Source organism: Diplotaxodon limnothrissa, linkage group LG12 (assembly GCF_057381915.1).
Source record: "Diplotaxodon limnothrissa isolate DT_005_m linkage group LG12, D_limnothrissa_male_GT1.1, whole genome shotgun sequence".
NCBI classification, from domain to species: Eukaryota; Metazoa; Chordata; class Actinopteri; order Cichliformes; family Cichlidae; genus Diplotaxodon; species Diplotaxodon limnothrissa.
The window spans coordinates 33,133,936-33,157,608 of record NC_140607.1 but is presented as its reverse complement, the minus strand read 5'-3'; the positions used below and the strand labels follow the sequence as shown (position 1 = coordinate 33,157,608).

Sequence of the window (23,673 nt, the reverse complement as noted above, 5' to 3'; positions counted from 1 at the left end):
ACCACCTCCCACGATTGCTGCTGTACATCCTTAGTGTAATCTCTCTTTTGCCAACTCTCTTTGCTTTTTTACTCGTTTTTTTCTTTTCTATTCCTCACATTGTCTGTCTCTCTCTCTCTAGTTTACCTTCAGTCATATTTCTCTCCAACTCTGTTAAAGAAGCAATTTTAAACATTGTCTGCAGCATGAACATTGCAGGCGCTATACATCATCTCAGTCTACCATGTTTACTACTCACACACAGGGAGTGAGCCTTACTTCCCCGGATGACAGTGATTTGTGGCGCATGTATAAAAGAAACTCATTGTCTACCTACTCTACATGACTGTGCTTGTATATACAGTTTATGCATAAACAGAAGTGTGTACTGCCGCTGGTTAGAAGTGGTACATATCAAGTTTGGCCCTCAGGGAGACTTATATTAGCTACATGCAACCTACCATTCACATCTAAAATAATCAAAAAAAATTGGAGCCGGGCATTCAAAATGTGGCGACTACAGAGAGCAATTAAGACACCCGCTGAGTTTCCCTTCCTCCACCCACTTCTCCCCCTTGATGCTAATCAGCGAGGGAGCTGCTGGCTGTCTGGTAGAGCTGATCTGATTTGAGACAGAAATGCCGTTAGCTAGTGGGAAGAAAAGGCAGAGTAGCCTACACAATATACCATAATCAGAGGCACGCTGATCCAGTGATGGAGTATGAATACCTATGTGCTTGCCATGTATTCTCCTAGAGATAGTTTGGTCAGTATTACACATTCTTTAAAAGTCAAATACAGGGATACATTTTGTCAGTGTCTGAAGTGTATAAATATGGAAAGTGTCAAAATAAAAAGACGAAGATACTAAAAGTACATTAATATGGCTATGAATTAGTTTGTTAATTTGCTCAAATATATGATCAAATAAATTTAGAATTATCTTTTTACATTTTTCACATTTCTTATTACTAAAATTGACATTTTTAACTAATCCAAGTTTTTTAAAAAGTGAATTATTTCATGTATAATATATAGGTTTCATACTTAGATAGATCTGGTACTTTAACACTGTGCAAAGAGATACTTTGCAGTTTAGTCAGTTATGTATTTTTTATGGTGTAAACCCGTATTTCAGAGGTCTCAAACTTGAGGCCCGTGTCACCTCTACTTGCTTGACCATATATTGACGTGAAGAAATATAATGCAATTTGGCCCTTGAAGTTACTTTTATTGTTGGGGAGGATTTGTTTGTTCTTGAGTGCAATGTTAAAGTAAGTTCTTTAAAAAGAAAAAATAATTTAATATCAAGCTAATATCAGTAGAGAGCACAAAGATGTTGAGGAATTGGCTGTATTAGTTCAGTGAGAGAGTCATTTGTAAAGAAAACAATTTTCACTAGAAGTCAAAAACTAATGTCTGCATGTATTTTGTTAAAAATGAACTAAATTACAGCAGAAGTGCTCCACGTGTCTGGCCAGAAAGAGAGTACCAATTTGTTTATTTGGTAGTTCAATCAAAAGTTTCAGTTAGTTAAGAGTGAGAAAAAGAAATTGCGTTCACATTTGCAGTTTTGTCTTATTGTACAGTTTTTGACATTTAAAAAAACCAAAAAAACGCAACATTTTGAGTAATGAAAATGAGATCACGCTGCCAGCAGCGGTCCACAGCTCATTTAAGTTTGAGACTCCTGCCATATATGAAATAATATTTAAGTTTTCTTTTGAAATCAACATCAAAAAAAAATCATTGACAATGACAATCACTATTTTTCAAGAAAAACTGTCAACAATTCGTCGTTTTTGACCTTTTCATTGTAAAGATTTGCTGTTTTGTTTTCTGAGACATGACAAACCAAGTCACCATCTGGGCTCCTGCAGACAGGGACTAGTTTGTACTATTTCATGACAATTTATAGACCTGGCAAATTCTCTGATTAACTGACAATTGAATGAAGTAATCAGCACAATCACAAATTTCTCATCTTTCACACATAAAACAGCAAAATAGATTTTTTTCTCCCCACTTGAAGCTGGACGGGCCAGATGGAAACTTTATTACCTGTCTGGCCTCTCAATTAATTTGTCGATTTATGTTGCAGCTCAGTATCATGATTTAGGGTGGCAAGACTGACACTGAATAACAAACATATTCAGTGCAGGTTTCAGTTTAGTAGTCCACCACAAAAGAGACGAAAACTTGCCTACTGCACACTAAACTGACCAGATCTGCATGAAGCATTTGTATCAAGAACTGGATTCTACTTTAATGATATAAAAAGATCACAATAGTTACACTGCTTGTTAGCTGCTTATTTTAATTAGCAATATTTGTAATTTGGCCAACAAATATTTTATGCAACAAAATTTACAATGATTTTCTCAAATTAAAGCCAACCTAAAAATAAATTTTTAAAAAGTGTAATTGTGACAATTTCAAAAACCTACACATTATTGTAAAATTAAACTAATTCAGTGAAAAATGCCACCTTCAGTTTATACTCCACAAGTCTACATCCCTACTGGAGGGTGTCTAACCTGCTCGTGGTGATGGTTGGAGGTGACCTTAGTCCATGTTGGTACACATAATTATCATTTCCCTAAGGGGGGACCTATGATCAATGAGAGAGTGACCTCACCCTCTGTACGCACCCCCTTGAAAGTCAGATAATAAATTGGTTCATCTCACCTCCCCTACCATCCCTGTTATTTAGAGGGCTATCCAAAGGAGTCCATTACCTTTTTATGGAAAGGAGGTTCATTCAATTTGCTGGCGACCCAATAAGAACTTTTGTATGGATGCATGGCAAGGGGGCTCAAGGGCAAGTGAATTATTCCATTATGCTTAATGTGTAGGAAGGCAAATGCAGTCAAGGCCATGAGGGGATTTATTTAGCCATGTAACCTCTGTTCCTCAGGAAGAAACAATAACTAACTGAACAGGTAAATTCCACACAGCATCTGTCTGCATCCCTCTTGAATATTTATAATTGATAATATTTATTTAGATTAAAAAAGATTAAAACGTGTTAAATATAAAGCGACAGAGAGGTGTACTTGGCTTTGTTAAGCTGTCCAGCTGCAGATGGAAAAAAAACCCCATGCCATTATGGTTTGGTACTGCTGGACTGTATGAAGATGTAAAACTTCCAAGCGTTCTGTCCAGACATTCAATTCTTATTTGGAGTTTAAAGTGACAAGTGAATTGAAAAGCATCACAGCCACACCGCCTGAAATTACTGGCTTAATGAAAGAGTTGTCTTATATTTGGCTTAAACCCCATTAAAGGATAATCCTACTAAAAGTCAAAGGATTCACCATGCAGCATTACCAGCATGTACGGTGCTAATGTCGAAATAATAAGCGGCATCAACTGTAAAGCGACATACACATATGGTCTTGGATTGATTAGAGGTAATCTGTATATAAACTCAATAAAGTGAATGTAATTCACAGGGTTCACAGTTGTATGGCCATTAAAGCTGATAAACTAATTTCATGCATCGCGGGAAGATTCTATGAAAAAAATATTGTTCAATATATTCAATAATAGCATACCTGTCCTTTAAAGAAACCCAATACCCAACTTTTGTGTGTGTGTGTGACCCATGTATGTGTTTCTCAAGATATATTTAGACACCTACTAGTTCAATTAGTGGGTTATGCATTGGACAAGCTCTTGCTCATCAGTGCTTTTGTCAAGAACTAGTTTTCTACCTGAACTCTTTCTCAAAATATCTGAGTATTGTGTGAATAGCCAAGAATATGTGCACCAAAAAACAAAACAGACAGACACATACGCATAATTCACACAATTAGTTAGCTCTAGCCAATTATTTTCTTTGAGTTTTGAGTCAGTGTGAAAACAGGAGCCATCAGTAACCATATTTAATGTGTAGGCATACAGAGCATACAGATTTATGCACTATTTTAAGTGCATTATGAAAAGCATTGTTGCTTCATAACATAGCCACACATAGCCAGTAAATATACAATACAAATTACATCTTTCATATTGTTTTCCACTGTACACGACGTATTGGGAAATAAGATATGTTCCAAAATAACCCCGTAAGGAAAAGCCTGTCACATGCTTCAAACATTATTTTGACAGCATATTTTTTGTCACCTTGCTGGCAAACATAGATGTACCCTGAGTGAACTGAAGTACCACCATCACTGAGAAGTGTGCATAGAAATAAACTTGAACCTCTCTTCCTTTTTTGTCACAGAAATCCTATAAGTACATTTTCCAGAGTGGAAATAACAGCGAGGGAAAGGCGAACTAAAAGTGACTCAGGAGTTGAGAGTCCACTCTGTGTTCTCAGGGGAACTAAAGGTTCTGGGGTTTAAAGGAAGGTGAGTCTGATCCTGCAGTATTTTGAGCGGGAGCAGATTATAAAAAACATCAGCAGGTGGATGAAAAGTGACATAAGCTGTATTCATAAAGGGCCATTTTTGCACAGTATGGTCAGGAACCGCACACAATTAATACATAACCTTGTCAACGTCAATATGCCTGACTACAGCGAAGATAACTTATGTTATTGATATGAGCCATTGTGATGCACACCAGTAAGTAAATTATTATGAAAAGATTTATCACAGCAGGAAATGTCTGTGGTTACTGCAGTTGGTTAGCAATCAGAAGTGAATTTTGAATCAAAGCTGCCATTTGAAACCACTTTCAGATTTAGTTTGCTTTTGGATTATTGAATTGGATTTGAACTGTATGGATGCAGGTAAGTTTAAGGCACCAAAAAAACATTCTGCTTTTAGTTCAGTGTTCATATTTCATGCAACAAGGCTGAAAGAGATAACTTCCCATGTTATAGAGCTGGTTTAGGAGATGCCTAGTTTTATATATATGGATTGCTTTCTCCTAAAATTAATGGAACGAGAGCAAAAATCTCAGCAGCAATGCAGCTTTTCAGAAAACATGCCCAGTTTATTTAAAAACCTTCAAAAGGTTTAGTAGACTTCAAAGTCCAGTTTTGAGTAGATTATTGTTATCAGGAGACCTCTAGCTTCATCTAAATACAATCAGAAAATTGCCCAGATGTGTTTACTTTACAATTAAAAAAAAAAAATTAGATGTCATTGCAAAACCTTCTCACGTTCCCAAGCAATATTGGACCCCAGGGCATGTGGAATGGGGCTTTAGGGCAGGATCAAAATTGATAGCATAGATTATGACCTGGAGGCGAAGATGGTATATTGCTAAACGGGTATTTAAAAACGACTCCTCCAATCTGACATACCCTCACCTTGGTGGCTGTCAGTCAAACAGTAAGACAGTCTATCAGTCAAGCTGGAAGACTGTCCTTTTGCTTCAAAGTTTATGAGAAAAGATAGGGTGTCTGTGAGATTATTTGTCCTTTCCTATACAGTATTAGCCCCTAATCTCCTGCCTCTCTCGGCCCATTCTCAACAGGATGAGGTGCTGTTAAGGGCACTGACAGATGGAGAGAGGGATAGTGGAGGACTTTGGCAGAGAAGGAGTAAATATGTCAATCACCTGAAGCACTGAGGAGTTTTTCTTGGAGAGGAAAAGAGAAAAGTCAACAAGCCCAAGTTCATTTTCAACATCTATCCATTAAAGGCCTTCGGATTAATACACCAGAACACATGACCCCTGGATATTTATTATGCAGTGTGAGTTTAAATAAAATGTTTTCCTTATCAGCACACATAGTGGTTTGAAATCACGCGCACCACCTGTATCTAAAAAGCTCTGCATTTCAAAAGCATTTTTCATCAAACTGAATAGCGAGGCAAACGTGCAGGAAATCAAGGACTCAGATAAGTGGATTAAAAATAGAAACTATTCTGCTTTTTGACTTTGACGTTGATATCTACATGCATTAAGTTTGCCCTTTGGCCATCATGACAAGGATTATGCCACCAGTCAGGTTCTATTTATTTACTCAAATCATCTTTTGATAGGCCAACCCCCCCACCTTGGATGAATATATCAAACAGAATGAGGGCGTCCTGTTGTTAAATTGTAGCTGACAGCCTAAGGTTCATCACAACATCTAATGTACTGTGCTGTATTCCATTGCAGTAAGTTCTGAAACAATATTCAAATATAGACAATGTAGGTTAATGTGGAAGCTGATTGGATTAGGCAGATGTGCTTTAACTCCAGTCCTTTGGGACATCATGATTATTGCAAACATGGTTCAGAGTTTTTTCTATTTTAAACCTTTGGATTCTTTGCCAAATGCTCCCTTGGTGCATTGCAAGAAAAGCAAAATAAAAGAGTCAAACTTCTAGAACAGTCTTAATAATTTAGCAGTCTTCCTCAGAACTAGGAACTCATTTAGCTGAGCACAAAAGGCACTGGTGCATCGCCCTGGTCGGATCAAAGGCAAAGCATTAATTCGTGGCTTCTCGTTGTAGTCAGATCTGGTGTTTTATTGCAACTAGATTTCTTTAAACTGTCTTCAGACTCAAAGAGAGTGCTGAGACAAAGCAATTCTATTTCTCCTGCAAGGGCACCGCTGAGCCCAAGTTTAAATTGAATGCCCCAAAATAACTGTTTAATTATGTGGCTATCTGAGAGGCTTTCATGTTTTCCAAATGAATCAGGGGGAGTGTGATAACCGATTCTTTCATCGATGTAAAACTGGAAAGAAAAATGTCTCTCAGCTTCTATCAAAAGTGATAGGAAGCCACTGAAATGAGCTCTTGTGCCAGAGACATTAATTCGATTTCTTATAATTAGGTAGACTATCCTCACATCACCCCGATCTGTGCCAGATAAATTTAATTATTGGGCAAATTCTACTCTACCCGCTCTGTCCATATTTTTACAAGGCAGTTCTTCTGAGGATAATAGATGTCTTCGTTTATATTGGTTTACTTTCAAGGTGTTTTCAAAGGCAAATTTCCATCACAGCAGGTAATGAATCTGTTTGTGCTGGAGAGATTTCATCTGAATGTTGATAATGACCAGTTCTTTCTGAAGACCTGTTTAAAGTAAGTGAACCGAAAATGGATCAACAAGGGGCATATTTTAGCTTTTGTGACCATGATTACATATAAAAATTTATTTTGTTAAATAATATTCAAATATTGACAGCTCTCCAAGATGCTTCTCGGTTACTTAACCTATACTTGAAATGTGTTTGTCAGCAGACAACTGAGATTACGGGTGTATGGGAACTGTAGTTTTCCATGTATTTTGCACAAACTACTACAGGAAATGAATTTATATTTTTATTTGCATACACAAAGGAAGGCGATCGTGGCTCAAGAGTTGGGAGTTCGCCTTGTAATCGGAAGGTTGCCGGTTCGAGCCCCGGCTTGGACAGTCTCGGTCGTTGTGTCCTTGGGCGAGACACTTCACCCGTTGCCTACTGGTGGTGGTCAGAGAGCCCGGTGGCGCCAGTGTCTGACAGCCTCGCCTCTGTCAGTGCACCCCAGGGTGGCTGTGGCTACAATGTAGCTTGCCGTCACCAGTGTGTGAATGGGTGGATGACTGGATATGTAAAGCGCTTTGGGGTCCTTAGGGACTAGTAAAGCGCTATATAAATACAGACCATTTAGATATTGGATTCTTAGGGGTACAGCTAACAAATCGTTAACTTAAAACCATAATGGTGAGCCCTATGGTGGAACAGATGGGGATCACCAAAGTAATTAGGACTAACTATCTGACAATTACAAATGCACAAGATTTCGCATGATTTTAGAGTCTTTATTCAGAGCAATGTTTGTATGATTAAAATCTCTGTCATCACACCAGCATTGCCCAAACATATTTAATTAGATGCAATGTGAGTAACAAACATTGAACAGACAGTGAAAACAGCAAAACGATAAAAACTGTGTTTTAGTCAGAAGGTTATTTCCTTCTGCAGAAATTGTTCTGGCCCCTCCCTGGCCTTGTATGTGCATAGATGGTAACCCTGAGGCATGGAGAGCAGCAGCAAACCCCCCTGTACAGAATGAAGCACGAGGCAACGGCAACACAAAGGACATTGATTAAGTTAGTGGAAAAAGAGCGGCTGAAGTGGAGGTGGTTTGCAAATCAGCATGCAGAAATATAGCAAGAGCAGCTGCACCACTACAGCTTAAATAGCATGTCCAATACACAAGATCGGCCAAAAAGATATGCAGACTGGTATCGGCTGAGCTATCAGCTGACGTGGGCTGGCACTGCAAGATCTCCCAAACTAATGTTAGGCTCACTTTTAAGATTTCTATTAATATCCTGCAAAGTACCATCTCATCAAGTCTTAAATCTACTCAAACAAACTGAGTCACTGACTGAATGAGTCAGCATTGCATTTGCTAAATGGCATCTGCAAAGTAATTTCTGCACTCATGGTATCCAGAGCCACAGATTCCCTTACACTGACCACATTTAACAAATGTCCAATGACTGAGCATTTAACAAGGCTATTACTAAACTTAATTAAGGAAATAAATGAGCCATTCCCAAGAACCCGAGTGACTCAAATACCAATCTCATGGTGTCTGGGTAGTTTGCTGATGTCATGTAAAAATAATAACTTTCCCGAGTTATCTTCTATAGTCTGAAAATAGAAAGTTGCACAACTGACTCACCATTTGCTGAAATCATTTCAGATTGAAAGATCATTCAGTTGACGTGTGAACGAGAAAGCCAGATAAGATCTCTCTTTGTTTATGCTTGTTTTTTTGTTTGTTTTTAACTTTGCGTTGTCATTTGAAGAAATGATTAGAAGATGATGTTTTTATTCCAGAAAACAAAACTGAACTATTAAATAGTCTAAAAAAAGACGAAGGTATCCATCTATCTTTTCATCTTCCCATTTCTTTGTGAAAGACGAAGATTTTGACTCCACTCTCTTGCATGTCTCTCTTACTTCGGGAACAGCGACAAACCTGTCAGCTCCATTTGTCCTAATCAGTTCTCAGTAAGATGAGCTGGTTACTGCAATGTCAGTCAGAATAACACTCACAATAGGAAGTAGCACACTGGCAAGATAGGTTTTTGAACAAGCCCCCTCTGCACGACTTTCTACTCAGCTTCACTGTCACTCTTTGACCTTGTTACTGACCTTGACATAGTTTCTACTGCTCTGAATCAGCCTCTTGCTTTAGTATTCCTGATCTATACTTGTTCAATATGTCATTAGAGACTGTGTGCCTCTGAAATCTGCCTTGAATCTCTATAGAGCAGCTTCACACAGTGCAATGTAAAACATGCCATGAGAGCTAAAAGCCAAATGTACACTGTAACTAGCCTAGTTTTAATTTAAAACAACCAAACAAACAAACAAAAACAGCAGCAGTTTTGAATATTTGGTATATTTGATGGCTCCAGTTATTTCATTTGACAGCCTCGCTCCTTTTGAAGAGATAAACACATTTAAAAAAATATAATAATTACTAGTAGAAAGCTAAAGGGTGACACTTATGTCAATTTGAAGCATAGTAGTATTTTTTATTAACTGTAGATGTCTTGATGCATGCTCAATCATCCAGGTAAGTACATATCCAAAAGTTGATTCTGTTCATCTCAACGTAGCGCTTTCAGTGGGAGAAACGTTTCATCACTCATCCAAGTGACTTCTTCAGTCTCAACTGACTGCAGGTTTCCTCAAGCTTATAAACAGTACGTTTGCATAATGACTGAAACTAGCACCACTGAAGGAACAATGGGCTGGGAGGTCAGTTAGCTGAGACTGAAGAAGTCACTTGGATGAGTGATGAAACGTTTCTCCCACTAAAAACGTTACATCCAGATGAACAGAATCAACTTTTGGATATTAACTGTAGATGTTCCTGTAGCTATTCTATAGCTAATTTAACTTTGTAAAAACTTATTGTAGATGGGTGAATGGCACCCCTACCATGACCAGTTAACTTTATGATTGCTTGCTTTCTGTTAAAAAGCTCTTAAGTTTGACCCATACAGTCCTATGTAGAGGCAACTCTCCTTTGTTGGGTACTCTGACAGTGGAGGAAGGTTAAGTTAAGAAAAGGTTAAGATAACGGATAATGCGGATAATTCTCATACCTTCTATCTGTGACAGTGCTAACCTCTGAAGGGTGCTTCATTGTCTGTGACACTGTGTCCTTACACTACATTAAAATCTTCCCTAGAGGAGCTATAACTGCACTAATGACTAGCTGTTATACACTAGGAGTGTCTTAAAATCGGGAAACACTGCTATTGATCAACAATCTGGTCAATCCTGACATAAAATACAGTAATTTTACTGCTTAAAGGTGTTAAAAAATAAATTACTACTTAAAAAGAAAGCAAGCAGCAAAAATGAATCCTAGCTAATCGGCACAAAAGACTACCTTGTTTTAAAAAAAATATTATTAGTATTTTGTTATTATGGTTATATATTGAACCGTTCAATAGCATAATGAGGCTAAAGGGCTGAGAATAATAACCTGGAATCATGAGAAGTTTAGTTGTATCTTATCTTAAGGCAGACGTATTTGCTGTTTGAAAAGGTCATGTGCAAAAGCAGCTAAAAACAAACATTTCAGATGTGATGCAACTTCACAGGAATGTTTCTGAAAATGATCTACGTATAAAGCAACCCTGTCTTTCACCTTGCTGAGAAGTTTCATAGTTTTTAAACCTCTTGTCATTTTTCAAGTCACGGGGTGACACCAAAGGTGAGAGCAAGGCCGTGTGAAGGAAATAATGTGGCGAGCCAATTAATTCCTGCGCTACCATCTCTGATTGCATTTGTGACATCAACACTGCCGCAGTTTGCACCCTTAACCCTGCATCAGTTATGCAAATGGTGGCAATTTCACATGACTGGCAGACCATCTTACTGAAATGAGGATGGGCAAGCAGCAAAAATGAAAAATGGAGGAGGAGGCTGAGACATGGGAGCCACTCAGCCTTGAAATGATTTAAGTGATGAGAAGTTGACTTTGATAAGTTCGCATTTTAATAATGAATACAATGACTGCTTCGGGGCTCCAGTTACAAAGAAGTAGCGCACTCGGCACAAAAAGAAAAAGACCAACGACGCTGATGGTCAGTCCATGTGAGACGAACCTTGAGTTTGTTTCTGAATGCCTTTTGTGTGAATCTGTGTAGATCTACAGTAAATAAGAGACTCCTGGGATGTTTTTAACACCAGAGTTAAAATTGCTTCTAGAATAAAAGGGAGCTTTGGCCTGTTATCCAGGATTTTTCAGATTTTCCAAAATGGCAACTCTGGCATATGCATACATATTTAATGAGGCTTTTGCTTCAGTGCGATTTTAGAGAGAGAGCGATTTCTGCCTACCGTCATTATGAGTGATTGCACTACCTAATGGCATGTTCCAGTTGGATGTGGTAATAATCTGTCTACCCCTGAAGCACCACTGATGTTATTATGATCAGCTGTTGTATATTCAGAACCTGTCACATTATATCATTTAGACTGAGGGTCTTGGAGTTGTGCTAAAACTGACAATTTTTTCATTATTGATCACCCTGGCCTGTGTCTGCAAATAATGTTTAAAAAAAGGGATAGAGTTGCAGTAATATTCACAGACAAATGTATTTTATTCTATTTTGTCTTTTTTCTTTGACGTGATATATTTGAGAAGCTGCAAAAAACTAATTATTCATTTTAAAATAGTTACCAGTTGATCAGCTAATCAGTTGATTGACTAAATGCCTGAGCTGTGGTTTAGGGTTTGCTAATATCAGAGTATATTTAGAAAAAACACTCCATTTCCTTTCAGGTAAATTTTGGCAGTAGTGAGACTTCAACAAGAATTCTCTGGTATACTGGTGTGCATCCATGCACATCACTTGTGAATTATTTGATTAATACTAAGACGGTTTCTGGTCACACGTTTTTTGCCAGTGGTGCAACTTTTTAAAAGAAAGATGTAAATAAAATACCAAAATCAGATTTAACCTCCTAGGACCTGGTGTCCACACATATGGACATCACATTTTGGGTTGTATAGACAAAAATATTACATTTTGCTCTACAAGGGCCTGATATCCACTTACGAGGACGTTATACTGCCACTGTTCTATCCAAATTTAAAGTGAATGTCCTCATATTTGGATCTCCTTTTTCTGAGAAACAAAAATTAGGTAAAAAAAAAATAAAAAATCTGGTAATTCTTTGTTTTTACATTCATCAGGTCGCAATCAGCCCAAATAGCAAAGAGAAATTAAAAATGCATGCCATGAAAGAGTTTGGGTCTTACGAGGTTTATGCACTTCCATCATAAAATATCATACATTAAATGACTAACCACTTCAAAAATAATACACCATGTGCATGGATCTATAATATGCAGACCATGTGAGCAAGCAGTTTGTGACAAACAATAGAGAGAACACTAAATACCAAATTATCACAGGATATTACAGTCACTGGGAATTCATTGTTTTCCATTTCAACTCCACTGAGTAATTACGTATTTTTTTAAAAACTGCACATGACAATAGCACTTTCACATATATTGCATTAGTAAGCCTTTGCTCACTTACACTTTACATCTGTTTTTGTTTCTCTTTATTCTGTTTGCTGCGGGCAAAGTGATTAGCAGTTAAAGTTGAAAGTTGACTCATACCTTTTACATGTCCAGGGAAATCTCTGGTTTGTGAAGATCTAATAGGCTGTAATGAGCAAGCCGTCCCTCTCTCAGTACCACGCTCATTGGTAATGAAATGCTCAAAGGAATAGGTCATCTCTTACTGTCTGTAAGATTTACTACTGTCCATTTCAACTTGAGCCAGTAGAGGACAAAGGAGCGTTTCACCCCCCTCTCTCATCGTCTATTATGAGTTTATTCAATGCTGTACATTATGTGCCTACATATAATTCAATTCCCTTTGGCCACAACTCAAGAAAGGATTTCTATTCATGGGCTGGAATATGATATTCAGTAAAATGTAATAACCTTTGCTGCTCCAGTGTCCTGAAATGGACAATCTCAAAATGTCACTCACAGAGTCTGCACTTTTATTTTCTTCCTTCTCGCAGTCTTTCTTTTGTCCTTCCCTTTCCTGCTTTTTTTCTGTTCCACCAGAAAGTCATTATATCCTTGCTTCACGCTACTGTTATATTGATTTCTATCACCTTTATTATTACAAATAATAACCATTTCTCCTTTTCATTTCTCATTTTACCCCCTTGCCTCGCTCCATCTTTCTTTCTTTTACAAACAAGTCAATTACACAAAGTGGCTGCATTCAGTGACTCTACACGGCATGTGCTTTTCACATAATGCCGTATACGTTTCGGTAATGTAAGAAACTAGAAGTTAATTTTTGCCCTATACAGCTTGATTTGCTTTGACGCTGTTGTGTACTTGCTCCTCAATGTCAACAAAGGATACAGCATCTTCTCTGAAAGCCTTTGAAACAAAGCTCAAAGTAAGTTGAGTCAAAACTTTTCTGTTTTTGTTACCACCTCAAATAGATTCAAGAGGCCAGAACATTACTGAGCCATAGATAAAGATAAGGAACATCTAATTAACTTATTAACTTTTTGTTCTTAAAAAAAAGAGCAAAAAAGCAAAAATACAAACAAAATAAAAACACATGTGATCAGACTCAAAGTAGACGTATCAACCAAAGCACTGAAAAATAATTTGCTTTTTTTAAAGGAGAATTTACAGATTTTACATTTCAGACATTTTTGTGCATTGCTTATAATTTCCCGCCTTTATGTTTCCATCTGCTACATTTATTCTTGCAGAGCCTGCACTCGGCAAACTGACAAAATCACAAGCACATACTCCAACACACATCTTGTGAACAAGCGACACAATTTACTATGTTAATGGACTTAAATGCCATGAGTCTTTCTAAATGTCAGTGCACTCGATTTTAACATAAAGTAAGTGAGGCAGGTGCAGAATGGATCCATATTACTCCAGCTCAGTGTATTTTGTGCTCGTAAGCAGTCAAATTTCTAATCAGCAAGACAGAAACTTTCAGATTTGTTTTTTTGTCTGTTATCATTATGGAATTAAATCAATTCAAGCATAAAAACTTGGGCTCAAACAAAATCAGTTCCCCCTTCTGTGCTGTTGGAGCAGCAAATTTCCCTTTACAGCATGACAGATTACAGTCTTGCCTTATGTTTTACCCATGCTTATTGAACTTCTACATCTTTGCATAGCCTTAATGAAATATCTATTGTTGTCGTTTTGTCAGCCCTGAGAGTGGGAAAGTAGGCTCTTACAATTACTTTAGAACAATTTAGAAGATGAGTGCAAACATTTTGTGTGGCTTCTGTTGCATCTTATCATTCATTCATTCATTTGGATCCACTAAATTTTAACTTAACTCTACCTTTTTTAGTATTTAGCACCATTTACAAGTAAAAATGCACTCTTGAATGTTTTATTATTGGAACAAAGATACAAATTTTTTCCTCAACAAGTATAAACACACAGGGATAACTACCCAAAAAAAAATCAATTCTAAGTATTCGTAATTAAAGAGTATTTCTGTGTCTTGTGTTGTTAAGTTTCTATTCACAGGAGTTTGCCACAATGGACAAATCTGCATATTTGATTTGACAGATTGTGATTTGTGTCTCCTGTGACTCTTAAACCAGGGATCTTGTATGTTGGTGATGAACAGATTTAAATTAAATATGTAATTTAAAAAAAACATGCTCTATGTCATTTACTGGTGAACCAGTCATTTTAGCACAAAAAAAACACTTGAATTTTGCCTTTCTAACTAAACATTTATTCCCTGAAAAACTAGAAAAACAATTCTCGACTGCATCAAATCACAATCATAAAAATGCACAATTCAGGATATGACACAGTAGCCAGCAGCTACAGGAGGGAGGGGTGTGGGTGGCATTTTCCAAGCAGAGGAGTTGCCACAGTGGGCGAACTGTGATCCCTAAAGGGAAAATTTCACAGCATCTCTGAGATGATATAAAGGGTTAACACTCGGCTCTTTGCTTTCATCTTAAAAATGATGCTGTTGCTGTTCAGCTTTGAAGGACTTATCATGTCACTCCCCCTCCTCCCCGTGTTATATGTCAACCTCAATATGTTCTCTCATTATATACCTACATGTGTTTTCATGTGTGTGGGCACCTGGACATGCGAGTTTATTTTTTTTGAATGTTTTGTACTAATGAGGAAAGAATATATAAACACAAGTGGAAGGCCGATCAGAAATACATTTGTACTTTCTCAAGGTTTAAAGCAACTGTTAAGGTGCCGCCAAATCCTTGGCACGCCTGAACAGACCAAAGGGCCAAATCTAAACTAAATTGTCCTTCCTTGTGTTCACGGTCTTTATAACCGCTAGTTCAAGATTTCATAATTAATTCTTTAAAATTGAACTTCCTTGCTGAACAAACTTCCCGCATTCACACATTTATCTAAACTGTCTGCATCACTCTGTCACCGCTGCTGTTGCTCTTTTCAGTTTTATGTTATTTCTGTTCATGTTACAGCCACCTCTTTTATTATCTTCATGTCGCCTGTCAGGCATGGGGAGCAAGACAAAGAACAAGATGAAACAGCAATAATAACACCATATACTGATTCTGTTTAGGTATGTTCCTTTTCACTGCTAGGCTCTTGATGCCTTTGGGGGTTTGATGAACTCACTCACTACATACAATAATAATAAAAAGGCATGCGTGCATACAGTACATGTGTGTGTGTGTGTGCATGGACACAGTGCCTTGAAGGGTTCTCAGTAGCTTGATCCCCTGATTCATAAACTCGAATAAACACACAGTCTTACATCATTTCATGGAGTGTGTCTATGGGGACAAAAAATGACACATTTCCTGGACTCAAATATCAAAGGGTCTTTTGAGCTCTCTGTTCAAAGTGCTGCTTTCAACCTTTATCTCTATCATGCTTACACGATATTAAACATCTATCACAAGTTAGCACACGAGTCCAGCTGTAGTCAGGCACAATCGATAGGTGTGTCATTATAGCTAAACTCATTTCTCACCGCTGCGCTGTGCCTTTAAGTTGCCGAGATGAGGATGAAATTTGGAAATGTCAAAGTGAGCTTTAAAAGCCAGAAATATCACCTTTGAAGTAATTGTTGGGTCATTGGCATTCATCAATAACACCTTCAGACTCCCCAGTGATATATTACAGCCATTTTTTGCTGTAGGCCAGTGAATATATGTCTCATTCGACTTTTAAGGTGGCACTGTTCTGAATGCCAGTTTTTTGGGGGCCTGTTGATAAAGTGAGCAAATTCTTTCATTCCTTCAGCTTACACTCAATCCTTCACATTTATTATTAAAACAAAATATGATCTTGAAGCTTTACTTTTTTTTAACTCCAGACTGTACCCCGGGAGACACTCTGAAGCTTTCAGCCCAGGCTCCCTTCCTCCAATCAGGGGAGGGGATTGCGGTGAGGAACTATTCCTCGACACCAACTGAGGTGTTTTGGTGAGGTGAGGGGTGCATGACCGAAAACCTGACCTCAACCAGAATGTATCCAGCCTCAGGCCACGTCATGCCTGGAGAAGACCCTGGACAAACTAGCATGGATGGATGAATGGATGGATAGTGCAGCAGTACGTTTAAGGGATTAGACCTCTGTGGGTTATTTCCACTATGGATTTCTTATGGCCACTTAATGTAAAAATTATATCAGTAAATATTCTGTATAACTCACTACCTCCAGAAAATGCATGTGGAGGTGTATCCCTTTAAGAACTGGTGCAATTTTTTTTTAGATCCTTCTTACTTCAGAGCTACATATCTCATGATGCATCCAGGTCCAGAAGGAGAATTGCACAAAGTGGCAAGGAACTACAAAAGTTGGCACTAATGCAGCTAGAAACTGTTTGCCAACCAACACTACACAAAAAAACAAGAACGCAGTGCTAACTACTCAGTGTTGATGTGGTACCTGTGTGGTGCAATAGCATTAGATGCTGCAGTACAAACAGGAGAAACATGCAGAGCTCAGTCGTCAAAAATTCGGCTTGGAACTCGTTGATAAATAAATAAACAAATAAATAAATAAAAATGAGATGAAGTCCAAACTCCAAGCCAGGAAACTCTAGAGTAAGACATCTCAACTATACAGAACTTGTATAGTTGTTGAATATTTGTTGAATATTTCCTAGTGAATAACATTGTGGTTAAATAGCAAACAGGCTTATCTATATATCTTAGGAAGGGCAGTGAGTGACTTTTTTTAACTTCTCTCCACCTTTAACAGTGTTTATCTTTTTTCTTTTGTTTTATTATCATCTAGTTATTGTCACTCATGGCCATAGTGGCTGCTGTTAAGCTTCAATTTTAATGGGCCTCAAAATGTCCTCCTTCCTGCAACTATTCTGTACTTCTCCCTCCCTAGCCCAACTCCTGCAGGCTATTATTTTCTCACAAAAGGTAACTGCATTGACACAAATCCTTTCTGAAACATTCTGTATTCCTTGAGTGAAAATAGGATGCAATAAGGCTTTCTATATGCTTTTTTCTTTTTGGTGACCTCAACTAAACAGTGCATCAGTTTATGTGGTTCAAATGGTTATTTAATTTGCTTATTCACATGAGAAATTTTTAATTCCTCTGGAATTCTTTTGATGCTTTCTAAATAGTTCAGCACTACTTGGGGAAAAGGGGAAGTTCTGTACATGTTAGTATTTATGAAACCCTTTTTAAATTCCATTGGGCAAACTCAAAAAGGCTTCTTCCTGAAGACCTCATGTTTTCATGAGATTTCTTCACCCTTTTTCATAGCGAATGCAAAGCAATTCATCTGCCAGTAACACGGCCAGCACCTCCTGTCTTAAACATGAAGGTGTTATTTCTTTCCAGTCTACGGTTTTGATTTTAGAGACAGATATTTAAAAAATAGTTAATTACAGAACCGGAGAGACAATAAATCTATCATACATGCCTCTATTTATTTAAAGTTAAAACTTGCAGAATTGTAACAAATGTTCCAGCCATCTATTAAAAAGCTAAGAAGGTAGACTTTTTAGATTTGGTAACTTTTTACAGTTTTCTCACACATTTATATTTGTCATATTTTTTTTTTTTTCCCCTTGTATTTGAATCGATTAAAAATCCAATTTACCAATGAACCTTTCTGCTTTTTTTTCTCAGCCCATGACGTAAAAAGAGGCGAGAAACGCGCTGGAATAGTGCATCAAGTGTGAAGCTGCAGAAGGTAGATTGGTTCAAATGGATTTTGGAGTCCGTATCAAATGGGAATCCATTTTGGTGATAAGTCCGATTCCTGCCTGGGGAGCTGGCATCATCTCCCGCTCTCTTGTCAGCATGCTTCAGCAGCCGCATCCTGTGCTCTGAGTAATATGACACAGACACAGAGAGACCGAGTTAACACACACTGAAAAGATACTAGGAGAGGCAAGGACAGAGATACTGATGCGAGGAGAGGAAGACAAGTCGGGTAAAGATACTCTGCAATGAGGAGAGCGGAAGAACAGACACAGATGTACAACGGCAGACAAACCCCTCGTCCGTCACTAAATCATGTTTGTCATTCTCACAGAGAGAAGAAGAAAGAGAGTGATGCCTCGTCCCAAGGGGAGCTGTGACTGTTACTCCTTGATGTTTTCCAGACTCTACAGTATATCCTGTATTTATTCATGCTCCCTCTCTGAGCATTATTATTCCTGTATTTGCTTAAATGGGCGTGGATGCTGTAAGCATTCTTGCCATAGCAATTTAAATCTAAGACATTTTCTTTAGCAAATTGTGCAATTCCAACAGCCAGGAGGTGGACACGCAAACATGAAAAACTCTGAGAGGCTACAAGCCGTCAGACAATCACATGCTATGAACAAACCGCCACTTAATCAAAACAATTTTGAAGAGAAAACAATGACAAACAATATAATTATAACCCGAACTGCCACTTTATTACAGACAACAGAACGAGCCCACATACTTTAACTCTGCATGTGAACTAGACCGGTGAATCTGTTGAACGAATATCAATTGTTATCTTGTAAATATGCCTGTATCAATCAGGTGTGCAAGAAATTACAGTGCTGGAATTACAAGCATATAAGTTTGTAAACTGCAGTCAGTTTGGTCTAATGATCACATCCAGCCACAGACCAACTTTTCATTTTGCAGTTAAATTGCAGTCCACACAATGGCAGAGGTAGACTTATCATATTTCACCAAATCTGGAAATGCAACCTATTGACAATGAGAAAATGTGCATTTTGTTTAAGGATTTGTATTACATTTAAGTGTTAAGTGTAATAAAACTGACCAGCAATGACACATTTTCTATTTTATGTGTTTTCCAGCTTCTTAAATTCATGGTATGGTTGTGTCATGACCAATCTGAGAGGTCAAAACCCAAGGATATGTAAATGCTACTGTTTTTCTGTCACTCAGAAACTACTGTTTCAGCCTTAGATGTAGATTTCAGACCACACCCGACCCCAGTATTAATGGCATAATAAAAACAAAACAAAACAAAAACACATTAAAGAAGCAGAAGAATTATTGAAGTATTTTAAAATCCAATATTTTGAGTTGTATTCAAACTTAAACTAAAGTTTTGAGGCTGCAGTTAGCTTGCATTGCATTCTGTTTAAAGGTGTTCCTGTTATTTTGTCCATCCTGCTGTACGTTCCCACCGGTGCTGTCAGAGTACAAGCCCCTCCAAACACCCTTTCTCTCTCTTTCTCGTTAAACCAGCATCTGCTAAGGTAAGAGGCCTGAAACCCCCAACCACACACGCATACACACAGACCCACACTTCACCCCCTCCCTTTCTTTGCAGTCTCTCAAGCTTGCCATCTGCCACAGAGTTGGACAAGACCCCACTAATATGGCAGCCACACGCACACACATACACACGCATTACGAGCTTCCACCCTTATTTCAAATCCTCACAACCGCTGAAAGAAACTGCAGGGACACACATGATCGCACACGTATACACACACTCGTGGTCACACGCTATACAACATTAAGTTAGGCATGCTGCATTTTTAATCAGAAGCCCCCACGAGCAACACAGCTTGCAGGGTCATAATGGTTTTGAGACAAACCCTACCCCACTGCATAGAGCTGGTGAACTCCTCCCCTCTTCTGTGTGACTGGCCTGGAGAAGAGGATAGAGGGAGGACAGAGGGACAACAGTGGACTCTAATTACTCCTCTGTGGCTATCTGGCTCCTCCAGCATTTTATTTCAGGAGTTACGGGAGACAGTGAGAGAGAAAGAGGCGAACAGAGAGGAAAGACTAGGATGCCACGAACAGACAGAGACTCGTGCCGATTGAACATGAGGCATCACCCTGTGGCTCTCCCTCAGTCTCTTCTCTTCTTTCCATCTCTGCTTGTTGTACATAATGCCCTCTCGTACTCACTGCAATTGTTCATCACCCCTCAGTTATCCACAGTGAATAATAATGTCTCCTCTTGGAGAGAAAGAGGCAGAGGAGCAAGCCTAAGGCAATGCATTCTGATGGTCTAAGCGTTCCCCAGTCACCCTGGGCAAAATCAACAGTGCGGTAGGAAGGGAGCTAGGATGTCCTGCATCCATATTCTCTGGGTGTTGCATTTGTTTGTTTTGTTTTTCTCATTATTTACAATCTGTATCACCCAAGCCAAACTGTAAATATACACAGAGACAGGGCGAGAGACAAACTCTGGACAACGGGGACGCTGCCGTTGTCTTTCACAAATAGACCCAGGCGAATTAGCAACATTATGTCTTCTCTGTGGGGACATTTGCTCTCGCCTGCCCCTGCCATGCCGCCATCATCATCACTGTCACCCGGACGGAGCCCGTGGAGGGGCAGAGCCACTTGAGGAAAGCTTCTTTCCTGGTGAAGCTAAAGTTGAATAGACAGCTGGGCCCCGCTCCAGAGTCTCCAGCTATTGCTTCTCCCCAAGACAAGAACTAACAGACTTAAAAACTCCTTTGTCCCACACGCCATCAAACTGTTTAACTCCTCTCTGGAGGGGAGAGGGAGGGGAAACAGGAGGACAAAGGAGGGGGGAACAACTAAGCTGTAGTGCCTCTTCACCTCACTGTACAATACCTTGTGCAATACTTTTTGTAAATAGTCAACAGTGCAATAGACTCAATACTTGAAATGTGCAATTCACTTGTATTTTTATTTTTTATTCCTATTTATTCTATTTATCCCCTTTGTATATTTTATTTATATTTGTCTCTGTATTTATATATGCGTGTGTGTGTGTGTGTGTGTGTATATATATATATATATATATATATATATATATATATATATATATATATATATATATAACAATTCTGTAACTGTAACTTCGGTCGTTGCTGTGCTTTTTGGAAGTCGAATTTCCCAGAGGAACCCACCCGAGGGATTAATAAAGTTCTATCTTATCTTATCTTATCTTATCTTAAAAAGGCTGCTCAGTTCACAGCAGCCAGCCACAATACATTTCTTTCTTTCTTTCTTTTTATGAGAGCCCATTCAGTTTGCTTCTAATTTATTTTGCCAGGTTCCCCAAATAGACTTGAATCTGTCATCTGCACCAGGCTATGGTTGACTGACAGAAAAATTGTGACTACAATTATTTGGTTAGATTGCGGAGCTGGGGCACAGCGGAACAAATGCATATTTGATCACTTTCTTATAATAAAAAGTCTTTTTTTTATCCATATCCTACAAGCCAATAAAATCTTTTATAACCAAGCCATATGCAGTATTACGGTCCTGCTGTAATAGAAGCCATTAAGGACACATTATTTGATTCACTGTGTCTTTCGCTTGCCTGTGCCAATGTAGGATGAAATGGGCCATTCTAATCCTCATTAACATAGCTAATTTCACATAAGAGAAAGTTGATAGTGGGTGTCAAAACCATTCAAAGGTCACCCAAGCAAGCTACACCATTTGACAGATAAGTATATCCATGTGCCCGTGGCTCTCTGTATGTATGTTTGAACATTTATTCCATTTGTACGTGCCGTTTCAGTTGAAGCAGGGTAACCTCCTCTGATACATTTGAGAAATAGGCAAAGCAGACAGAACAGTGCCTGATAACATGGATAAAACTGTCAAAGCTAGCAGATGATGGTTGATCATGCAGACAGGAGCAAGGATGGGACAAAAACAAGAGAGCAGAGATATGCAGGAAAAGGGCATCAGACATTCATCCTCCCCTGAAGGCCTTAAGTGCTACAGCTAACCTTTGGTCGAAGGGATGAAAAGGGGGAAGAAAATGTCTAACATGCTGCTCCTTTAACGGAGGCTCTGGCACAGCGCCATGTCACAGGGGGACGAAAGGACAAGTCTGACATTAAAAGCACAAAAAGTGCATTCACGTGACCTTTAAAGGGGTCAGATAATTGAACATCAAACTCTTCAGGCCAGCTGTGTTTGGCTGCGTGACACATGTGTCTGCATACATTAGTGGAGAAAGATCATCCAGATGGCTGGGTGATAAATCAATAACAAAGGCATGTTTGAGCTAGGCTCTTACACGACCTCTTTATTTGCTGATTTGCTGATGTACGGATCAAAAAAATGTCTTGGCAGGTGTAATTTCGCACACATGTTGATTACACAGCTTTTTCAGCTTTCTGTATTACACATTTATCTGTATCCTTACAACAAAAATAAATCCAGGTGCCAGGCGATTAATTAAATGTCTTTGACTTTTATATTTTTAAGGCATGCTCTTCTAGAGGAAACTGTATGAACTGGCACTTCTTGTATTTAGAAAAATATGTATATAAAATTAAAGGAAAGTGTGCATCAACTATATCAGCAATAGCTCCACAACCATGTGCTTACAAAGTTTAGGGTTAAAGAAAAATGAGAAGTTTGAGCAAGCGTCCACGTAAGCTGCTGAAGTAATATAGAAGTAAATACTGCAAACCGTAGATACTTACTCAGTCACTCTCCTACTGGCGGTGATGCTAGCCACAATGACACTCTCTGGTCTTGGGGTGGCCACAGCCTTGAAAGTCCCTTTCCAAAACTTCTCAAAGAGCTGCTTCTCTTCCAGCTGGAAGGTGGTAGTGCTTCCCTGAGATCCCAGGGACAGCGAGGCGCCACAGGGACCAAGCTGGAGTGAACGTGGGGGCTGCATTTCTGCTTCTTCGCTCCAAACTGAATCACCTTCAGTCACTCACCCGACAGTCTCCCTTCACTCTCATACAAACGTGCGCACACACGATACTGGTTGTTGCTCAGGAACTGTCCAAGTACTGAATCAAACCGAGCAGAGTGCAGCAGATGCTTTGCTCCGTCTTCTCTTCTCACAGCAGCAGGTCAATGTGTCAGCGCGTCTGTCTGCTCTTCACTCTTGAGCGGGAGCGTGCGGAGAAGGACAAAAGCTGACCCTCTCCAACTAGAGACCGGGTATTGTTCTCCCAGATGAGGAGGGGTAATGGAGATTGTGTTTCTCTCTCCGCCTCTCCTCTTCTGTCACATCTGCTGCTCTTTGGGATGGGGTCTGGGTTGGGTTTGGAAGCCAGAGCGCTCCTTTTTTTCCCTTTCGGCAGCTTCACACAAAATTAGGCATTCCTTGACAATAGATGGAGCATGCTTCAGTCGTGAGAAGTGAGAGACCTTGTGCTTTTCTTGCTGCTAGAGTGCAGCGTTTTAGTGTAGAGATAATTGTGCGCCCACGCGCACAGGCTGAGGGTTGAGCGGGTGTCGAGGCAAGTGTTGCGGCGTGTCTGAGGGCAGGCGTATCTGTAAGTTGGAGAGTGGGTATGCCAGAGTGTGTGAGTGAAAATCGAGTGAGAAGCTCA

At 39.0% G+C, this 23,673-nt stretch overlaps 1 protein-coding gene across 1 annotated transcript in view; it reads right to left on the bottom strand.

Annotated features, from left to right (window-relative positions):
- Positions 1-23,006, bottom strand: part of srrm4 (serine/arginine repetitive matrix 4) — a 70,247-nt gene extending 47,241 nt beyond the window's left edge. Inside the window, exons 1-2 of the mRNA XM_085368719.1 lie at positions 22,807-23,006; positions 19,974-20,021 (exon numbers count right to left, since the gene is read on the bottom strand). Of these exons, the coding sequence (XP_085224845.1) occupies positions 19,974-20,021; positions 22,807-23,006 (248 nt within the window). The remainder of the gene's footprint in view (positions 1-19,973; positions 20,022-22,806) is intronic.
- Positions 23,007-23,673: the final 667 nt, after the last annotated feature.